The 21,241-nt window shown below is 42.5% G+C and overlaps 1 protein-coding gene across 7 annotated transcripts in view; it reads left to right on the top strand.

Moving 5' to 3' along the window:
* The window catches only part of LOC135939859 (uncharacterized), a 93,392-nt gene that overhangs the window by 61,760 nt on the left and 10,391 nt on the right, over positions 1-21,241 (top strand). For 4 of the 7 annotated variants that reach the window (XM_065484450.1, XM_065484456.1, XM_065484453.1 and 1 more), the window contains 12 exons: positions 33-176; positions 244-306; positions 9,453-9,635; positions 10,079-10,369; positions 16,657-16,806; positions 16,900-17,016; positions 17,331-17,459; positions 17,521-17,599; positions 18,384-18,727; positions 19,115-19,260; positions 19,631-19,880; positions 20,378-20,485. In XM_065484450.1, the coding sequence (XP_065340522.1) occupies positions 33-176; positions 244-306; positions 9,453-9,635; positions 10,079-10,369; positions 16,657-16,806; positions 16,900-17,016; positions 17,331-17,459; positions 17,521-17,599; positions 18,384-18,727; positions 19,115-19,260; positions 19,631-19,880; positions 20,378-20,485 (2,004 nt within the window). The remainder of the gene's footprint in view (positions 1-32; positions 177-243; positions 307-9,452; positions 9,636-10,078; positions 10,370-16,656; positions 16,807-16,899; positions 17,017-17,330; positions 17,460-17,520; positions 17,600-18,383; positions 18,728-19,114; positions 19,261-19,630; positions 19,881-20,377; positions 20,486-21,241) is intronic. The other 3 variants (XM_065484454.1, XM_065484457.1, XM_065484455.1) reach the window with 3 other exon arrangements.

Raw genomic sequence — 21,241 nt, 5'->3', positions numbered from 1 at the left:
ACTTTTCTCCATTTCTTTCTGTCAATCACTAGGAATGGCTGCGTGTTTCTCGCGTTGAATTGTCGTGCCACCCGCCGCTGTGCAAAGAGCTCAGAGATTTTCTGGTCAAAGTGTCAGCCTGCGGAGTTCCCTACCAGCAGTGGAGCTGCGAACTGCGCCAAGAATTCCCCTCTCTGGTAATGGAGTTTGAAATAAATCACGCAAACGGCTCATCATCGTTTGTGCCATTTTTTGCCTCTGCAGATGCGAGATCCAGACCAAGAGGCGAAGGATGACCAAGAGGAGACTGACTCTGAGTACATTGCTGTGAGTAGTGACACACGCGTGTTTCTTTCTGCGCTTTAGCAAATAAATAATTGTTCTTGATTCTCGCTCTCGACGGCGAAATTCGGAGTGTATTGCGCGATGTTAATGCGTGTTGCTGAATGAGTAATTAAATGCCAACGTCACAAGCGTCCTCTTGTGGTCCGAAAGAGGAGCTTTTTGCACCAACGCAAGTTGGCGAACACTGCAAGCCTCTGTTGACAGCGTGGTTATAATTAAATGCGGAATGTCATTTGGGCATGCGACTTTTAAAGCACGCGCCAGTCTCTCGCTCGGAAGAATTTTCATAAATAGCGCGCGCTCGCAGCTTTTTATTCCGCATATATGTTCGGATTACAAAAGATGAAATCCGAGAGAACGGTCTTGAGTACCATCTTATAAAATGTTCGTATAGCGTCAACGACCAATTTTTAGAGCTGCAAGAGCAGTGTTTTTGGGAGAGCAGTGTACACAAAAGACGCAGTACCTCAATGACCGAACTCGCTGACGGCCGCAACACACAGAAAAATGCAAAATAGCGTCAGCCAAAAAATAATCCGACAGAGAAAAACGAGGGCATTATTTTCCATTTTTAACTTTCCACTTTTGCGCTATTCAAATCGCACAAATTTCATACGAGACACATTGTTGGAAGTGCGCCCCGTTCTCATTAGCAGAAAATTTGCACACAAACGGCGCAACCACACTGCGGGCGAAAAAACACATTTCAGGAGAGTGCAGTCGGAGTAAATACACGTGGCTTTGCGCAACATAAAAATCAATAGTAATTGTACCACAAAAATTTCAGCGCTTGCCGCTTAAAGTCCGCATCTCACGCGTGAAAAATGCGCGTAGGCGCGATGGTAGCAAAGGTGATTTTGTCTCTTCCGATGACTCGGAAGGTTAGCAACCTTTGTTCAGTGGGTTTGATATGCAAGGTGTCGAGAGTTGTGGGCATTGAGAGTTGTTTGCCCAGCGACAACGCGTAGGTCTGATTTGGTCTTTAGCAATGAAACTCGTGTTTGATTTTAACATCCTTGCACCTATGCGTCAGCAGAGCTTTTGAGCGATTAAATTACTTCCGATTTTAATTTCCTAAATTGATTTGTCTCAAGATGTTTCAACACCATTCAATTCGTCTCATTAAAATGATTAAATAATAGTTTTACTTTTACTACGTGATAGGATAGAAGCATTCATGGAAAAAACAATTAAGGCTTGTGATATACTAAACAAAAGTACGATGAGCCCGTATCCTTACAAAGACATATTTTGCATCGGTTGACCTTTATTGAGATTGGCGATCCCCTTATAGCGGCGTTAACTCCGCGTCCCAATAACATCACTAACGAATAACATGGGCCTCATTGGAGGAAGCCCAGTCCAGAAAAGGACCAGTTCGATCGTGCTACTGCCCCCGCATCGGGGTCTTTAATTTAAACTCTAGACATTCGCCCCTTGAAATCAATGCTGGAAAGGTACAAACTAGCAAGTAACGAGTCGGAAAGCTCATCCCAAATCCAAATGGACTCGTCATTCAGCATTCTGGTCGATTTATAGGTGATGGATAGGGCCGTGCGTTTCACTTTACTTTGTGGCTCTAAATAGTAATCTATTTTATTTTTTTGCCTCTTGGTTTTAGTTGGGTTTAGTTACATATGACTGTTTTTTTTAATTTTATAGTATTGCTGTATTTAGAAAGTTCAATTAAAGAAGAAATTGCACATTTACAGTTATTGAGCTCGCGAGCTCTACAAATTGTGATAGTGAAATGTTTATTTGAAATATTGGTAAATAGGCACAAACATAATCGTGTCAAGTATTACGTTATTATTTTTTTTTTATAAAATTGTATGTCTTGGTCGGTATTTTGTTGAAACACATGAAAATAACTTAACTCCAAATCTAATGATTTTTTGGTTGTGAAAAAAATACTTCTGTTCAATACTAAAATAATAACGATTTTATCAACTTGAAATGTCTTAGAGGAGATAAGAAGCAAATTTTTTTGGTGAAAAATTGCTCTCTCGTTAAATATTCTAGTTTCAATGTGTATGTTGACAGTTTTACTCTATTCAAAACTATATTTAAATTCAAAATAATTTAAAATTTCAAGAGATTTTGCCACAAATCTAAACAATTAGAATATCATATTTAGGCAGAATTGATCTAGGCAAAAAATAGTTGATTTCTTTCAGAATAATTAGTTTCGAGCAAAATGGTTGATTTTGGCATCAGCTTAATTATTTTAAATTCAGTTATTTGAGTTCATATCTCCATTGCTTTGTAGCACTTCCCAGAAATATAGGTGAACAAACTAAGCACGTAAAGCCCTAGTTGCGGTACACCTAGTATTATTATTATACTAATCTAATCTTGCTATTGTTGACGAGATATCGATACAATAAATAGCAGATTATTTAATAGAAAATGTTTATCAACATGGGGCATACAGAACTTGCTTATGTAATACTGTAATTCTGGTTGCATTGGAACCACCTGGAACTTTTTAGCCAATCCATGAATATAAATTGCGGCTGCTGGTTGCAAGGTGAATTACACCTAGCCTAGGGAATAATAAAGTTGGGACGATCACGCGATTTTCGCCTGCGTAAGCGTGTAGTCATCAGCAGCGAGAGAGAGCTTTCTTAATTAGCCCGCTCGCGAAGCCGGCGGCTTTCGCGAGGAAAGAAAGAAAGAGGGCGCCCGCGAGTGCGGCGGCGGCGGCCGGCGAGCGGGTTAAGGCGCTGGGCCGAGGAGGAGGCGCGAGAGCGAGGAGGCGGTGGCGGGGACGGACTCAAGGAAAGCAAGTCTGCCGGGCGGTCGGTCGGTCGGTCGGTTGGTCGGGCGGGCGGGCGGGCGTGCGGCCTGGCGAACGCAGCAGTCACACTGTGCGTGTGTGCGATTCAGCAGTGTGGAAGATCATGAGCAGGTGCGATGATCGTCGGCGAGATGGACAAAGCGTGGCCCGTTAAGGACAAGTTCGCCACGCTGGGCTCGGTGTACGAGCTCAAGTGCCAGCGCAAGAAGCAGCGGGCCAACAGCGCCGCCCTCGGCGCCACCACCAACAGACTGATCAAGAATGCGCTCACCTTCTGGTCGGTGGAGAACCTTCTGCGGCCGCCGTCGCCGGCCGTGCCGCCGTCGCCCGCCAAGAGCATCACGGCCTGCGTCAACGAGGTGACCAAGTGCGCCCTGCACATCCTCTACCGCACGCCGTCGCCGCCCCCGCCGCCCCCGAAGCTGCCGCCCTCCAAGCTGCTGCGCCCGTGCCGCAGGAGCAGGAGGAGCGTGCAGGAGCCGCTCCGGCTCATCAACGAGGAGGATGAGGTCGAGGTCAAGCCAGCCGGGGTCAACCGGCTCAGCTGGACGCCGCCCCCGAAGACGGAGGCGGTCGCCGTTGCCGCTGCTGCAGCGCCCAACAAGCGCTACTCGGCGCCGGCGCCGCGCATCCTTCTCTGCCAGAAGACGCGGCTTAAGAGTTTCGCGCACATCGTCGACCAAGTGTGCGACACCGGCGTGAGTTTTTTTCTCTATTTCGCATGCTGTCTTTCGATTGAGCACCGATAAAAGCAAACGGCTCTCTTCTGGCGAAAGATTTTCTGCGGTCAAAACTCTCTCGCTCTCGTCCCCCGTGTTTGGTGTGTGTGAGTGTGCGTGGGAAACCAGTTTTCGAACAAAAGAGCGGTGTTCGCGAATCAAAATACGGCATATACCTGTAGAATGAGGAAATTCGTGAAAACAAACTACTGGAATTGAGTATGCTCGAGTTACATACCGTCAAGTCACCGCAATTGCTATTTAATTCTGTAAGGCAAAACCATTCATTTCATTCATCCGATCAGCCGAGCGTAACAATGTTTGGTCTTAAATGATTCTCGCATGCCAACAGTCTTGGAAGCTGGGTTTGAAATAAAAAAAAACTAGTTTTTAACCTTATGAATCAGATAATAAGCGGTAATAAAATGGGGGCATGATTCAATCCTTTTAAATTGTCCTTTTTATTCATATATTTTAAGACACTCCATTTTAAAGCTCAACGATACGTTTTAAATGCTAATAAACTTATCTTCAAATTACTTAAAAGTTTGAACAAAATCATCTTTCTTAGAACCCTTGTTGAGAACTCTACTAAAATTTTGCATGTAAAATTAGACCTAACTCTCAATTCAAGGTTAAACAAAAATAAAAATTAATCGATTAAAAACTTTTTTATGCGTTACTGAATATGTACTTCACGTTTAGATTCTATGTTGAAAACGCGTGTGTGTTATTTGTTTACAATTGCACAGCGTAGAAGAGTTAATTGGAGTTAGGGACGCATGCCAAAAGAAATAAATATTCGCAAACTGGCCAGTCGAGATCAATAGCATGCTTTTAATAGTCTGGTGAACGCATTCCGCTGCTGTTGAAAATTCGATTGCACCGGCAGAAAGAAAGCCGCACGTCCCTCTTCATTTCAAATTAGTTCGTTTGTTTTTCTCGGCTGCCTTTTTCCGACCTTTGACGTTAAACCCAAGTGATGGACTTTGAAATTGCGTCAACGTGATGCATTTCCTGCTCTTTTAATAAGTAGTCCAGCGTACTGAACGCACGTGATTCAATCCAATTCTCATTAAACAATAAAAGGCCTTTCCAGCCAAAGGGCCAGCATTGTTGCCGGGAGAGCCATCAATCTCTCTCGTCCACCTGCATCAGATAAACTGTTCAATTACCACGCGAACAGGCGTACGTAAACCATACACATATTTTCGTCTCGAGTGGCTCACCGTTAGCCGAATTTCCCACTCGAATCGCAACATTGCTCGCGTCCGCGTACGGAGCGCTGACAGCCAAAATACGCGATTCTTTCGCGGAATCTCAAGTGGTGACTGAGAGCGCGCGGCGATCTTTCGCGGAATTTTAAGAAGGTAAACACGGAAAGCGACCGGGTGACAGCTAAACGCGCGGCGCCACATTTAAATTAGCCGCACTGATTCACTCCTTTTCGAAACGATAGCGAAACATGCACCTCTCCAGCGCCAAGTACACGCCGAAAAAGAAAATAAAAAGAAAGAAAACATTCGGGGGAGAGAGAGAACCGTTCCGTTAATCAGCCGGATCTGCTGGCGCGCACGGTTTTTATTGTGCAAACCTTTCTGCAATGTCATCGTGTTCTACAAATTGCACTTTCCTCGTAACTCGGGACTTTTCGCGCAAACGCAAATAAATCAATCGCGCGTGCGTAATTAGGCGGCGTGCAGCGCGAGGGCAACGGAGACCTGCGTTTAGATAAATAATTTCGAGCTGTGTTGCAGCAACGCTCCTCTCGCACCGCGTGTAATAGCGCTTATGGGGCATACACACATACACTCTTGGACTACATAAATTATTACGAGTGACCATGAATCGCAGCACAAATTCAGTGCACACAGAGTTACAGCTAACACATGAAATAAAGTACAGTGTGCTGCTAGGACCGTCTACCCGGTGGGCCAGACAAATTTTTGGGTGTCATTCAATGCGATACTTCCCTTTTTAAACTCTCTCGTTTTACTCCGCTTAATTTAAGCTGTGTTAAGTTGAATAATAAGACACATTTTTGTTGAAAACCGATGCTCTTTTCATATTCTAGGTCATCTCTATTTCATGATATTCATATTTTAACCTTGATCCCTTCTCACGTTTTCCATACAAAAACGCAAGCGGATGGCTTCAAACATATTGAATTATGAGCCATAAAACTATGCCTTTCAAAAAAGTGGAAATAAGGCTCCGGTTCAGTTGCATAACAGTTAACCAACTCAACTAACTAAAATCAATTTAAAATATCATGAATATTTTATTTTACACAATATTCAACGTGAAATATGGAGATCAACGTTCACTTCACAGCTTTAGATAGAGTTTGATTGTTCTCTATCACAGTCAAGTATGTTCGTTTATCATAACATTTCTCTCATAAATTTGTTCATTGACTGCCGTCGTGTATCCCTCAGTACTTATTCCTGAACTCTCAGCAAGTGACACAGCTCGGCTTCTGTGCTTTGTTAATTGATCGTGGTGGCTTTCAATATGGAAACAATTTCATGTTCGCGTTGCACCCAAGGCCTATGCAAGTGTGCAGATGTAAATTTGCGCCTAGTGTCACGGCCCGTCAATCAGAGGTGGTCTTGACAGTACGTACACAGCACTGACTGATCGGTCGTCGTGCTCTCGCTCGCAGTCCGTCAGTCGGCCGACCAACAGGCCGCTTGTACTGTGCTCGCGTGTATTTTCAAATAGTCGCTTTGGTTAGTCAGCGGAGTACGCGGCACATAGAGTACGGCTCCAGCGCGGGGATGTTGAAACGGAGCCAAGAAAAAGAGCTTTCCTGTTATTTAATCTCGCTCTCCGACCGCTGCTGTGTGTGAATTTATTCTCAGACGCTTGAACGATCTTTCGGTGCTCGAAAAGACCGGCTCTTTAGGCAAGAAGAAGTTGTAGCTTTCTCGCGTTCATTCATGAGTTCGGCTTAATTCATAGAAAATCGATTCTCAGACGATGCGTCGAAGAGTAAGAGACGCGCGGCGAGAAGCGAACGGACACACTCGTCCGCTTGTTCGCTGTCCCGCGCGTCAAAAGTTCGGATCTCTCAAAATAGCATAATGGCCAGTTTTGTATTTGACGTCTGTTAATTACCAAGAGTAGCACTTCGAGTGCCAGAAGTCGGCTCGAAAAGGAGCGACTTTAGCTGAAATGGAAACGGCTTCTTCCTTCCGCGTGTATAATTATGTCACACATGCGTGTCCATATGGTCACTTGAATTGCGCACTGTATACGCAATGAAGGCAGACAAGTCGGCTTGTACTGCAGATCAAGCGGTGCACGATTTTCCCCCTGCCTAACAGAAAATTAAGTTGGCATTGTTTCAAATATTTAAAAAAAACTCTACGCCCAGGAAACTAAAAAGTGCTCAAACACTCTTTCAATGTCAAAATTGTTTGGATTTATTTAATCGATTTCGAAAGCAAGATCATTAGATATACCTTTCATAATATTTATCTTCCCACGTTTGTTTATTTTAGTGTAAACATCGGTTTTGGTTCTTTTCGTATTTAAAATTGATATTTGTGACTCTTGTAACTGGTAATTTTAATTTATTTTAAAAAAATACATTATTCATAATTACAAAAATTTACTTGAAGAAGAACTTAAACAAATAAACAGTCTCATGGCGAATAATACAAAATTACGGAAAGAATAGAAAAAGAGAAGAATATTAATTTTCCGTACGCCTTATTTAAATATTGCAAAAAATGGTAACCCAAAGTTTTGGTTTGATTGAATTTGTTATGGCCTCTAACATAACGTTTTTCCACAACGTCCTCTGAGAAAAGTAAACAAACAAATTGCAGCTTTTAATTCTGGGGACAATTCGTGCGTTGTTGTGCAAATTTCTCCCTTTTTTCGTGATTTTTTATTGAACGGCCGCGAGCGAAGAACGCGCGCGTTGGTTTTAATTACTCTTCGCAGAAATCCGCATCATGGTGTGCTGCGTGTGCGATTTTATTGAGTCGCCGACCGCCGGACGCAGGTGATGAAATATTGTTTGCTCTGCCTTCAAGGGTACAACACCGAGATTTTTTTCTCGTTTTCACACTTTTCCTCTCTGTTGGCAACATACGCTCTGGTTAGAGGAAACTTTGACTTTTAGTGTTCACTGAGTGTTTGTAATTAGTGTCGTAAATTTTCGTGGCACGTTAACTAGTACGTCCCGTATGCTAATAACATGCTACGTGGAGCACTTTTAGGGCTGAGGAAAAATTGTGAACTAGTTTGTGATCAGAGATTACTAAAATTAAAATTGCTTCTAATTGAAAGTAGTATAGCGTGTGTAATTATTAAAGATAGAAAGGAAAAACTGAGACAATTTAGAAAACCGTCACTCACTAACATTATTTTAACCGCAATTTATTTATCTTCCAATGATTGTGCATTCCAATAGTAAAGCATTATTTTAAAAAAGAACATTCGTAGCATGTACGGAAATGAACTGAAAACTATAATTATTTAATTTTTGCAATCGTGCCCTGGTTAGAGCGCTTCAAAAATCATATTTCGTCAAATAAAATCCAAATCCATATTTTGCTTTAGAATATTAAATATTTTTCAAACATTTAAATGCATTTCCTGATACTTTTAACTGTTGAATTTGTGAGCAGTTAAGTTGTTTACTTCTGGACTTTCGATCGAACGCGATAAAGGAGATCGCCAACTTGACCTGCATCAACCAAAAACGGAGGCGTCTTCTCTTTCGCAATCAGCACTTAAACTCGAGCTGAGCGTTGAAGCGAAAAGTCGAAAATGGACACGTGCGATGCCCAAATGAGTCACCACGATTTCGGTCAGAGATGAATTTTATCCAATTTCGTGTAAACTTCCATAAAAGCAGCGTGCAAGTAGGTACACGCAAGTGGCAAAGCAACAAAGCGGGCGCGAGTTTGCCAACTAGCATAGAAAGTTTTATGATTCCCTGCACAGCCTTAGGAAATAGGTTAGGTGACATATATATTCTCGCTCGCGCGCACACACACACAGATACAGATTTTCATTCTCGCGGCGTGCTGCTGAAAATGCTAATATCACTGCCGCCGTAACAGCAAGATCTCCGCCGATTTGACAATTTTTGCACAAGGTCAGCAATCGCGTCAGATTCGTTACACATACACGCGGATCGCGAGCCGCTTCGGTTTTTTTTTTCGCTGCGAAAAGCGTGCAATCAAAAGGCAATTCGGGGCGACTTTTACTCCACTTGACTCGCTTTCCCACACTGCCAAAAATTGCCAATTGTTATGATAGTAATCATTGTGGCATTGGCGTTTGGGACCTTCGCGATTTTTTGCCGCTCGCCAGTGACTTCACTCTCCTGATTTAATTGTTTGTATCGAAGATACTTAATCTCGCAATTCTTTTCTGTTCAGCAGTGGAAAGTGTGTGATTATATAACGAGCAGCAAGCGGTTGTTGGATCAAAATAAACCAAGAGCTGCAGGCATCATTAATAATCGAAAGCGTCTCAATAAAAAGTTGGTTAGGATATTATTTTATAAGAGTGCTCACAAAATATTGAAACTTTTTCAAATTTCAAAGAGCTGTGTTTTAATAAGTTTTGGATTAAATATGTTTCAGTTAAGACGACAAGTGGTAAGTGGTGATTTGCCATGCAGCAAAGAAGAAGCGGCCGCCTTGGCGGGAATTCAGCTCCGTTTGGAAGAGTCATGGGGCAAACACTTCGAAGGTTCCTCGCACGCTCATCCACCGTCGTCGCCACAAGAAATGTCTTCGAGCCTCAAGCCGATATCAGAGGACAAGGTAGAAATATTTCCACGTGTAAATTTACTGCAGGGCCATTTTTAAAATTAAAAAAATAACAAACATATTATCTTCTTCTTGAATGCTGACTTAAAAACTTACCTATACAAACTTGTAAACTGCGAAATATTATGCTACTCATTACTTGTCGCGTATATATCGATATTTTACTTTCATTCCTTAATTTAATTTAATTATATTGTGGGTTTTATCGTTGTTGAAGCCTCTGTAGAAATCGATATCTCGTCAAGAGTAGGAAAATCTGTTCAGCTAAATTTGAAGTCAAGTTTAGTTCGTAAAAAAGTATTAGATTTTATGAGCCTACATTAAATTAGCAATTTACCAAACAACAATATATATGGCTGCAATAAACATATTAAATGGATTTGAAAAATAAAAAAGTTCAAATTAAATTTAATGAAATATCCTTCATAAAATTACAGGAGAGTCTGTTGCTGCACGTGCCAAGTTTTGGGACGGCGCGGTGCGTCAGCCCCCTGACGGAGGAGACAGAGGGCAGCGACAACGAACAAGACTCGACGGCGCCCTCGGACTCGTCCAAACGGAAGGGGGTGACCAGCCTGCGGCTGCAGGGCCAAATGAAGACAACCAGCCTGCTGCGGCGGTGCTACCCTTCCAGCTCCACCCAGGCGCCCTTTCTCACCGCCCGCAGGCTCGAGGACTGCTTGCCCCCGTGCTACCACTGCGCCAAAACGATGCCAAAACTCATAAAGGTCAGTCAGTGTCTTTGCAGACGGTAGTTTTCGAAATCTCAGTCTGATTGGGTTTATAACTCTCAAATTCAGCAAATTTTGCTTGTTGTTGCAAGGAGCAAAAATAAAATGATTAATTATTGAAGGACCATCAAATTTGCATAAGGCCCACGCGCCACGCGTCACATAACCTATCAATGGAAGAATGCGCCTTTGCCGTGTTAGAAGATTGTATCAGGGAGCACCTGGCCTGTCAGTTACAAGGCATACAGATAAAAAAATGTCCTGTTACTTAATGTGTTATAGTTCACTGTATGTTGCGTAATCACAAATATGTGAGGGTGTGTCATTATTTGTCACTCAAGGTCAGTTAAGTTTGTTGCGAGGCCGATATCGTGATTCAGGTCAGCAATTTAATTCATTTAAAAAAATTGGGCAGAAATGCTGCCTTAAAATAATCCATGTCATCAATTCATAAACCCCACTGACCAATTCCTAAGGGGTTAATTAGTGCCTAAATGTATATAGGTAGCTCTGTAAATATTAAAAGCTACTTTTATATTCAAATGGTGAGCTCTGACTGCTTGCTAGCAATTATTACTATTTCGTAACACGGATTTTATCGTGAAAAGGCATACATGATTGGATAGGGGTCAAGCTACCCTTTCTATTTTTTCCAGCAAAGTTTGAATTTTTTTCTTCACTTGACCTTTAACTTGCCGCACAGTCTAGAGCTTTTAATAGTTCAAAAAATCAACTCAAACAGCTACTTACTGAAACCAACATTTTTTTACTTAAAAAGAAATCGATTTTTCTTCAAATTAGATTTTAAAAAACCGCAAAAATATCTCCGTTTTAAACTTTTCATTATTTCACGCTGCGTGCCACAGAGAAAATTGCATCTGCCTCTGCGACGCGCAGAAAACCCAATTTAACAGGCCGCAAGCACGGATCTGCAGGAAACGAAAAGTGTCACGCATGCTACATAATTAACCACGCAGTAAATTTTCCGTCGTGGCGCAAACCATAACTCAATTCTCGCCAGTGAAAAGCCCGATCGGGGGCGCTGTTGCATCCGCACTCGCGCGTACACCCCTTTGCAAGTGGGAAAATGCACACACAAGCGCGGAAAAGCCCAATGCCGCGGAAAAATCAATGTGCGTAATACGGTGAGTTGAGCGGTCAATCCAGACGGATGGACGGACGGACGGACGTGCGGCGTGCGAACAAAGCTGCGTGCGTAATTGGTCATCGAGTGTGTCCTAATCGCGTTGCACTCGCTACTCCTTTTCCTTCCGCCCGCCCGGCTACCCATTCGCCGTGAGGGTGCGGGGGGCGCGATTGCTCACTCGACCCGCAAAAATGCTGCGCCGCACGATCAAAGCGAGCTGCTCATCTTCGGGGCGATGCACAAAAGTGGCCGCTTGCGTGAGTGGACACATTTTGCCTGCTTTGACCCGCCATTTTTACTCTAATTACTTTGCCGCCGCTCGAGTGAATCAAAACCGACACGGGACTCAACCGCACCCCTTTGATACCCTCCTCAGTCCTCACACCCTTGATCGTTCTTTTGAAAAAATAAATTTTCTGCGTGCAATAGAGCACGGTATTTCTAGAAACAGAGTGAACGTAACTGGAATTTTTATTTCATGCTCACAAATTATGTAATTATTATTTCTACAATAAAATGTTTATTTTTAAAACAAATGTAACACACAAGTCTGTTCATCACTTAAATTTAAACTCAGATGACTCAAAAGTTTTAAAAGGAGTGTAGCTCTACAAATCACATTCTAAATCGTGTTAAAAGTATGTATCACGATTCTTGATGTTCTTGATTTAAGAAGATAGCAGGTGTCTTCTTGCCAATATCTTATATTATTTCTTACTAAAATAAGGTTATTTAATGGCGAAACAGTTTAAAAGAATAACTAAAATTGGCTCAAAGGTTCATTAACAGCACTGCCACAATAAATCAAAAATTTGAAGGGTGCCTTTTGACGTTGAAAACACTCGTGTCGTGCTGTGCACGAAGCAAGTATGTTACATTCAAGCGTATTTTTTGTTTTTCAAATATTTTCTCTAGATCTAGAGACAATTTCGATCTCTACATTTCAGCTCTGTCTGATTGTACCATTAAATATTTTTGCAATCTAAACGCTTCAAAACGCACAGTACATTTTAATAGAGGCTAGATAATTTTTTGCTGCTATAGAAACAGTTACAGACGAAAATGTATTAGTTCTATATATTTATATTTGTGGGTAAACATTCTAAACTGTTTTGGATGGAAATTCGACTAAAATTACCAATTCATCAGTTGCGAAAGTCCCTTATTGTTTTAAGCCGCCAATCGATTGCGTCAGTGGTTAATTTCAATTTTAATGCTTCCACTGCGATTTAAGACTCAGCCCTGCTACTGCGGATTCTGTTTTCTTTTAATGTGCTGAAAACTAAAGTCAGTTCGTATGTAGAATCGTAAAAAAGGATGTTTTATTTAAAAAGAATTGTTTTTCACGTTTCTGCGGCGATTGGATGAACCGCTTTTGGTCTCCAGCACATAAAAAAAGTAATTTTCAGGGCTGAATGCCCAGCAGCAGGATTTGAGTCTTAAATCTCAACGGAAGTGCCTTAAAATCGGAAGTATACGATGGCACCATCTGTTGACGACTTCGAATACTACGGGCTGTCGCAAATAAATGGTGAATTCTTAAATATTTTTTTATAAATATTTGTAAATTCGATCTACTAGCGTTGGAAGAAATCCCGGGGATTTACTTCAGATATAGAGAAGAAACCAATAGTTGTGCTATGCATAATGAAAAAGTCCTGCATCGCCTTGATCCTCTATAAATCCAATAAGCCATCGGAATAGCGCTCAACGTTATTAAAAATTCACGAGAGTGGAATTGCGCTGCTTGTTTTGACGCTCGCAACTATCGCATTGCGAATTTTGAATACAGGCGCACGCCGGCACACACATGCATATTTATAAATAATTCTGGCCGTGTCAGCTTTGTTTGTCGCGAGCGAACGGGCGGGGGTGGCGAAAGGGGTTCCATGCAAATTCGCGCTGGCAGCACCCCCGATGCAAATGAGAGGGCGCATGCCCCGCGCGGGGTGCGTTAAAACGAGCCACTTGTGGCCACAGCTCGCAGTCGCCCTGAGGCTTCTGACCTCTCACCGGCAACCCTCTCGACAGCCACTCGCGCTCTACTGAGACATGTAAGTGCAACACTATAGCATTATCACTCCTCGCCCCCGTAAGCTGATTTGCAAGTCACCATCTTGTTTCGCAAACTGCTCATCTCTTTTATGCGGAAGGGCCAAGTGCTAATTAGAAAAGTTTCAGCGTCTATTATTTGGCCGAGCACAAAACACGCAGCCCGGGGGAATCCGCTTTTCCCTATTTCGCACGCATCAGCCAAATAGGAAGTTTAGGATTGCCTTTTGCCTTGTGGAGTTAGGTTAAAATTATCTCGGCTTATTCATTGCAAATTTTCCATTTGCTTTCGATTTTTTCAATTTTTTTAATTACATGTTTTTCTTACAATCTAGGATATAAAACATTTCAAAGTGTCAATTAATGTTAGTGTTCTTTGGTTTAAAACATGCGTCTTTCTATTATTTTTTTATTCTCATCTAAGGCGCATATGCCTACATGTAGTATACATTGTAAAAATACTATACGCAGATTAGGAAAGGCTACAAAGCTAGCGGAAAAACGTAATCATCGCAATGCACCCGTTGGAAATTACCCAAATTTAAATTTGATGATCACAAACACTTTAAAATTCTGAAGAGAGCGGGGAAATGCATGCACTGCTGGGTTATCTTATTGTCATTTCACAATCAAACGATTGGCATGGGTACACAAACCATTTTGACAGAAGTACAAATAATGTAAGTTTTTGGCAGGAACGATGGAAATTAAATGCTATAAGAAGGTACAGTTGACATGATCGGGCTTGTGCAGCACTATCGAATTCCAGCTAAAAATGTTTATCAGATTATGTAAACACATTGTATAAAAATTAAGTGGGATCGAATTACCCAATTCCAGCTCTTCCAAGTGCTTTTGATCGAGTCTGGAGAATAGAAAACATGTGATGTTTTAAAAAGCCAGTTGGTTTTTGTTCTTTTATTGCCAACTTGCTAATAAAAAAGCACTGAATGAGTGTTCCTATACAGCAGCCAGCTTTGACCCTTTGACTCCCTTTTTATCGGGAAAAAAAACATTTTCCATTCAAAGCCGCTTGAACGAGCGGGCAAACTGCAAATAAAATGGCCATCTGTTCAACACGCGGGTGTTATTTTCGGTGTGGCCGCAAATAAATATAATTAAATCAAACTGCCGCGGACGCGTCAGCTTCGCATGCGAATATATAAATTGATCCAACGCTGCGCCTTTTTGTGTGGCAGCCACAGAGAAAAGAGTGAAAATCCCTTCCGCCAGCGCTCTTTTTCGCCATACATTCATCCTTTTCATTGAACGGCTCTGCAACTGAAATTGCGTTCGCTGCACCATGTATATTTGTCCTCCTATGGGTTATTTACGTGTGTGCACTGCTGAACGGGAGCATTTTTCCATTTTCGATTAAATAAGCCTGGCCGCGCGTCTCGCATGGACGCGTTTCGAGCTGCTCGCGCTCAGGTCAACAGGTTGGTCGCCAGCGATATTATTATTTTTTCATCCGTCCAGAGCGCATTGTGTCGTCGGCTTAATCCTTTATGCGGATTAATTAATGGCGTCCGTCCGTCAGAGAGTGCTCGCTCATTCACGGCCGCTTTGGCTGATTGTCCGGCGTTAATTAACTCTCTCTCTCTCCACCCGCTCGCTCCTCCTGTGACCGCGCCAACGCCGATGTTGTCGAAGACACACACACACAAACACGTTTTTATTTATTTTTTTCCTATTTACTCTCAGTGTTGAGTTCCCTTTTCTCTTTTTCATTTCATTTCATGAGCCGACGATCAGTGAAGTGGAGAGAGAAAGGGACACAACACACAGCGACTTGATGAAATCCGCGCAGGAAATAAAACTAGCTGCTACTTCTGTGCGGTGCTCCTCTTTTTTTCAATGCTGGCCGGCTCTTTTCGAGGCATAATCACTCGGGACCATTGTCGCACAGCTTCCCCTTCTGAGCGCGAGTGAAAGCCCTTTGTGCATCCCACCCTGGATTGGTTTTGAATGGAATATACGCTCATCCAAAGACCGTCCATCGAATTTGGCATATCACTTAACAATTTAATCGAGCTGTGCCGCACATTTTAATTAATTATCACATACATCTTTTAAATCTTTCACTCTGTTTGTGAATTTCAAATCATAAATATTTTTAGCTTGATGTTTTTCAGCTGAAATTAGAATTTCTAGCTTCCTAGTCACATAGACTTAGTTACAGCTTGGGTTGAGAGATGAACTGAGCCTTTTTATTTGGGGAGAGATAATAACAGAGAGACAGGCAGAAGAAATTCAGGGGTTGCTTGATTAAGGGTATTGAACTCTCAAGATGATGTAGAGAAAAGCTAAAATTTCTCGTCCTGTTTCAAATTTTTCGTTTCTCTAGAATTCTCGGCCAACGTAAATTCAAACCCTAAATTCTGGCAGCAGAATCAGTCCTGTTGGGAAAGACAATAAAAGTCCAGTCTTGTTATCATAGCTGTCTTATATTAACCTCTTTTGAGGCAGAATAAACGTACATAAAACAGACAGACAATTCCGCGAAGGCGGATGAAGCCACTTCTCTAAAATAAAATAGGAAACAAGGTGCTCGTTTCTGGGCCATCGACAAGCATAAGAAGCATTGCTTTCAAACACGCATGCTTGTTTAGATTATGGGCGCTCGCAGGCGAGATTTATTTCGCTAGAGCAAATATTTACGCAGCGTTTTTAGAACCACCCCCTTGCATATAAAGCGAGTATCGGCCATAGCATGAATGCAACTACTGCTCCGTTGTTTTCGCAGCACTTCATCAAGTAAGGGGCGGCGGGCGGCGAATCGCATCAAATTAGGCAATTTGCACACGGCAGCGCCGTTTGGCGAAATACGCTCGCTCAAGAGCATTTCATCCTGGGCGAAATATTGAATTATGCGTGTGTTTTAGGCCGCTTTTATGGAGCAAAATGATTGCGTCTTGTAATTGCATTTCCTGTCGTGCCCAGGAAATTGTCAAATCTCGTTACGCGGCGCGGCTCTCCCCTGCTCCTAGTAGAAAGAGAGAGAGAGAGAGAGAGAGACTGCCATTTCGTGTCCAATAGAGGAAAAAATAGATTTCACCTAGAGCCGCTACTATTTCTGTTGCAGGAACAAAAACGGAAGCTTTTCCACACTTCAGTCTACGAGTCGGAGGTGCAGCTGAAGAAGTTGTACATTCAGACGTGCAAACGATTGCCCTGCTATGGCTGCAAAGTGTACCAAGTCAAGGAACTGCTCAGGGGCAAAACCAAAAAGAAGGTAGAGCACACTTTTCTCGGGACTTGCTCGTCACATGCTATCTTAATTAAAGCTAGTTTCGAAACTAGGCAAAGAGAGTAAATATTTCAGCAGCTCTCAAATATTTTCCAGACTGCTCGGCTGCTCGGTTTAGGGCCGGAGAAAATCGTTCTACTCGACACAAAGACTAAGATTCTTGCCAAAGCTCAAAACACAATTGATCTTTTACAGGTGAGTTTATCGTGTTCTCGTGGCCAATTAACTTGCCCTTAAACGCCCTCTAAAATCTGAAATCAAATCCTTTGTTGCCGCGATCTGGCCGTAAGGATTAATTACCCTTTAAAGCAAAGGAAGCAGGAAAATGCACCGACGCAGTGGCAAATTGAGGACGCGTCTCGAATTACAGCCAACGTTGCATTTTAATGAGATCCTCTGCTACACCCTCAGTTTTATACCGATTCTCAATCAAAGCATGTTCTTCGCGGCTTTTCAAAATTAATGATCCCGCTCAAACAAAGTGACTTATATTGATTTTTGACGGGTAGTGGAGAACAGGAGGAGGTCGTTCTCATGACAGACTACAGTTGGAATTCCGAGGATCAAGGTGGCAACTGGCTGTGCCCTCTCCTTCCACGATGCGTGAGGTTGGCCTGGCGCTATGGGAGATTTTACAGGTTGCCCGTCAAGCTCGATAAACACGATAGCCTAAATCCGAATTTGCCATGTTTTATGCAGGAACTCGACCACAGCTCCACGTCATTCTTGGACAACGTCTCCTTGCTATTTCCCCCCTCCCCAACCAGGAGAACCAAGGGTGAGTTCCAGACCAATATATATACGCTTATGATTTATTAGAATTACAGGGCTGTGAATTTCAGACACTTCTTGGGAGTTTATAATTTTTTAACATTTTTAAAATGCAAAATAGGAAAAAGTGAAAGCACAACTTCCCAATCGAATACGTTATCTACAGTTCATTTAAATTTTCTTTAATTGATTAATTCTTAAATTTGAAAGTGGTTTGGAAGACCAACCAAAATTTCGGGCTTTAAAATCCAATTAAAAGTTAAAACCTCTCGGCAAAAAAGCACACGGTTTTCAATAAAAAGACTAACATTGCGGGTTTTCTAAAAATTAGACGTTTTCATACACATATACGCCGTCGTGGTAGTTTTGACGATGTTATTCTTGATCATTACATTGGTTGAAATTCACAGCTCTAATTATAGAACCAATTTAGAACGCATGTTTAGAAACACGCTCTCAGAATGACACAATACACCATTTTGTGTTTTCCTATATCACAAAACAACATATTCGTATGTTTAACTTAAACCTCCTGTCTTGATTGCCATTAAGCAGCTCTTGTATATAAACCGCCACTCTACCCAAGAAAAACGAAACACTGTTTTTAGTCTGAAGTCTGCAAAGAGAAAGAGCACTATACCATACACATCAAAATTTTGAAACAGACGCAAAGACAATAAACACAGCATATTATAGAAAAGCGATTCCAAATTGAAACTGTCTCTCACTCTGTAAACGCATCGTACTGACGCGAAAGTTTAAAAATTGTGTATGATTGGTGTGACTCGCAGCTGAGCCAAGTGCGGCAACAGTGAAGAGATCTCTACATACCCTCCAGGTGCCGGTGGTGTACGCGAGCGAGCTGGAGGCGCTCTACCGGCTGCTGCACTTCCCCGAGGAGGTGGCCCTCCGACTGACCGCCACCGAGCACCACCTCTTTTACCAGGTGCCACCCATTGACTACCTTCGCCAGGTCACCCTCGACCTCGCCACCAGCGGCAACACAGCTGTCCCGCCCGACGATGTGACCTTTGGCGTGGCCGGGGTGGCCGCCGCGGCCGCGGCCAACACGGCCGCCGCCTCCGCCACTCCCGCGCGGCCCTCGGTGCGGGATCTCATCAAAAGATTCAATGAGGTGCGTGGCAAAAATCACTTTTCGATTTTTAAGTCGTCTGCCGTGTTTGGTGAAAGTTCAATGACCCGCGGCTTACGTCTACACGTCAGTCCCAAAGATAGAAATAATGTGACATCGATATATTAAGTCGGGGAATCGTTTAGATTTCCAGGAAAGACAACATTATATCTTTTATTTTTAGAAAATCAGGAGAAATCCACATGCCCATCGCGTAAATAATATGATAGCCAAGAAGAATTTGCAAAAATTCTGAATTTTCAAAGTCTGACATCCGAAAATACTACTAGCATTCACAAATCAAAAAAATTATCGTTGAAAAAAGCGTTCCATATATTAAATGTGTAATCGTCCGTCATTCAACCAATCCGTTGCAACATTTGTCTTCAGGTCAGCTCTTGGGTAACGCACTTGATAATATCTCAGCCCACGCACGAAGACCGCAAGGCAGTGTTGTCGTGCATCCTGCGCGTGGCACTGTCGTGCTGGAACATGGCAAATTTCAACGGCGCCATGGAGATCGTTGCCGGTCTCAAGTGAGTATCATTTTCCAGATTTCTCTCTATTCACTTTCAGGACCAAGCTGGAAGAAGATTGGATCAGCGGGTGCGTGGCAGGGGTTTCTTTCGGCCTCCAGCCGCATAGTAAGTTGTAGGCCGGCGGAAACTACTTGCCGCCCACTCTGCATTTTCAACTATCAAGTCTGCATGCAGGGGCTTCTCATCAAAGAACGGCTTTGTAAAATGTAAATTGTAAAATTTAAGAATGAATAAATAAAAACATATTTTCCTGGAGAAATGTGTAGTTGTGTGGGGATTTCGACATATATGTATATCAATTGTGTGCATAATTTATGAAGCCGTCTTGGCAAGCCGTTGAAGCTAAATTTCACCGCGCTCTCTGCAGGTCGAAGAAGCTGAAGCCATTTTGGTTGTCAATCACCGAGAAAGAGTCGGTGCCCGTGCTGGACTTCCTGTCGGCGGCCCTCATGTCAGCCGAATACGAACGTGCCCTGGGTAGGGCGCTGGCCATGCCCGAGTGCAGGGTGGTGCCCTTTTTCGGTGCTTTCTTGCGCGAGCTCCGCGAGATCGTCTCCAACACGCCCAGCTTGGTGGTGCTGGCACCGCCGGGCGCTGGTGAAGCGGCCAGACTCGAGGTACGTGTTTTCTTTATTCGCAGTAAATATATAGTTCGTGAAGCAAACAAAAGTTGCTTGCTTGTGAAACTTTGATGGTTCTCACGAGTACAAGGCATCAATTTCAAACTGAGAAAAACTATTGCCTTTTATTACTCTCATATCTGTTGAAATAGGAACCACCAGAGTTTCAGGAATCTAAAATGCGCTTCAAATCGTATTATGTTCCGTGTTTTTTTTTTTAAAAAAGACATTTTACTGTTTTAATCAAGTTTTGCTATTTTGTTTTGCAACTATTACGTGTAATTTTATCAAATTTATATCACTTGATTGCACGTGCGCGTTCAATATTCAACTTAAATCTGCTTAGGGAATGAGCACACTCTCGTTCAAGATTTCCACGCTTTCACACTTTATACATATACTTTACAAGAAAGCCGTGTGATCGTCCATCATGCCATTTTGAGCTTTTCGTGCTTGACCTTTACTTGTCGTTTGTGCGCCCCCAATCCACTCAGCTCAGCAAAGGGACGCGACGAAGACCGAGTTCTCGGCGCCAGAGTTCGGGCAGCAACAGCGGCACGTATCCGCCCCAAACGATTAGAACTGGAGGAACCAGGCAAATGGTACGTGGTGTCATTGGGTGTCGCAAAGTCCACGGAGGAATGCTGCAAAATAAATATTGTCTGCGCAAGGGATGCCAAATTTTAATAAAAAAATTTGATATAAATATCTATTTGACAAACAAGCTGCATGAAAATCTTTTGTACATAATCGCACATGACTTCTTGTTCAATTTGGAGCACCAAATAATCTTACAATGGTTGGTTTCGATAATGCCTGCTGATTTTACAGAGCCCTGAAAAATAATAATAGCCCCGTAGGAACTTTAAAAACGAAAAGCATGCTAGAAATAACTTTAGGATATCGCAAATCAATATATCAAGAATTATTTTACAATCGATTTACAAGTTTCTGAAGCCCGTATTCAAGCAGTGCAATTTAGGGCTATGGTAAATGGGGGCATTAATGGTATCCCGGTCGAATTGTTGTTCTTTGGCTGCATGATCTTGTATTTCATTTCGACTTTCTATTTTATCTCTGCATACATTTAACCGAATAAATAAACTGACAATGAACCATTCGTAATAAGAAATTTTGATTGACATCTAAAAAAAATTTATAATTACGAAATTGCTAAAATGCTCACTACTAAAAAAACTTCATGCACTTTTTAATCCTGGCACACAAACACAGGCACCGTTGCCACAGGACGTGACTGTTCTGTTCAAGGCTCCCTGGTCTGTACCATATCTCTCTTGAACGGCAAGAACCTCCTCCGATCCAATACCCAGTGGCAGCACGCGCCGTTTGTCTTCTAT

The sequence above is a fragment of the Cloeon dipterum genome, chromosome 3, assembly GCF_949628265.1.
Source record: "Cloeon dipterum chromosome 3, ieCloDipt1.1, whole genome shotgun sequence".
NCBI classification, from domain to species: domain Eukaryota; kingdom Metazoa; phylum Arthropoda; class Insecta; order Ephemeroptera; family Baetidae; genus Cloeon; species Cloeon dipterum.
Note: the sequence above shows the minus strand (reverse complement) of the source record. Positions and strands in the feature narration are given on the sequence as shown.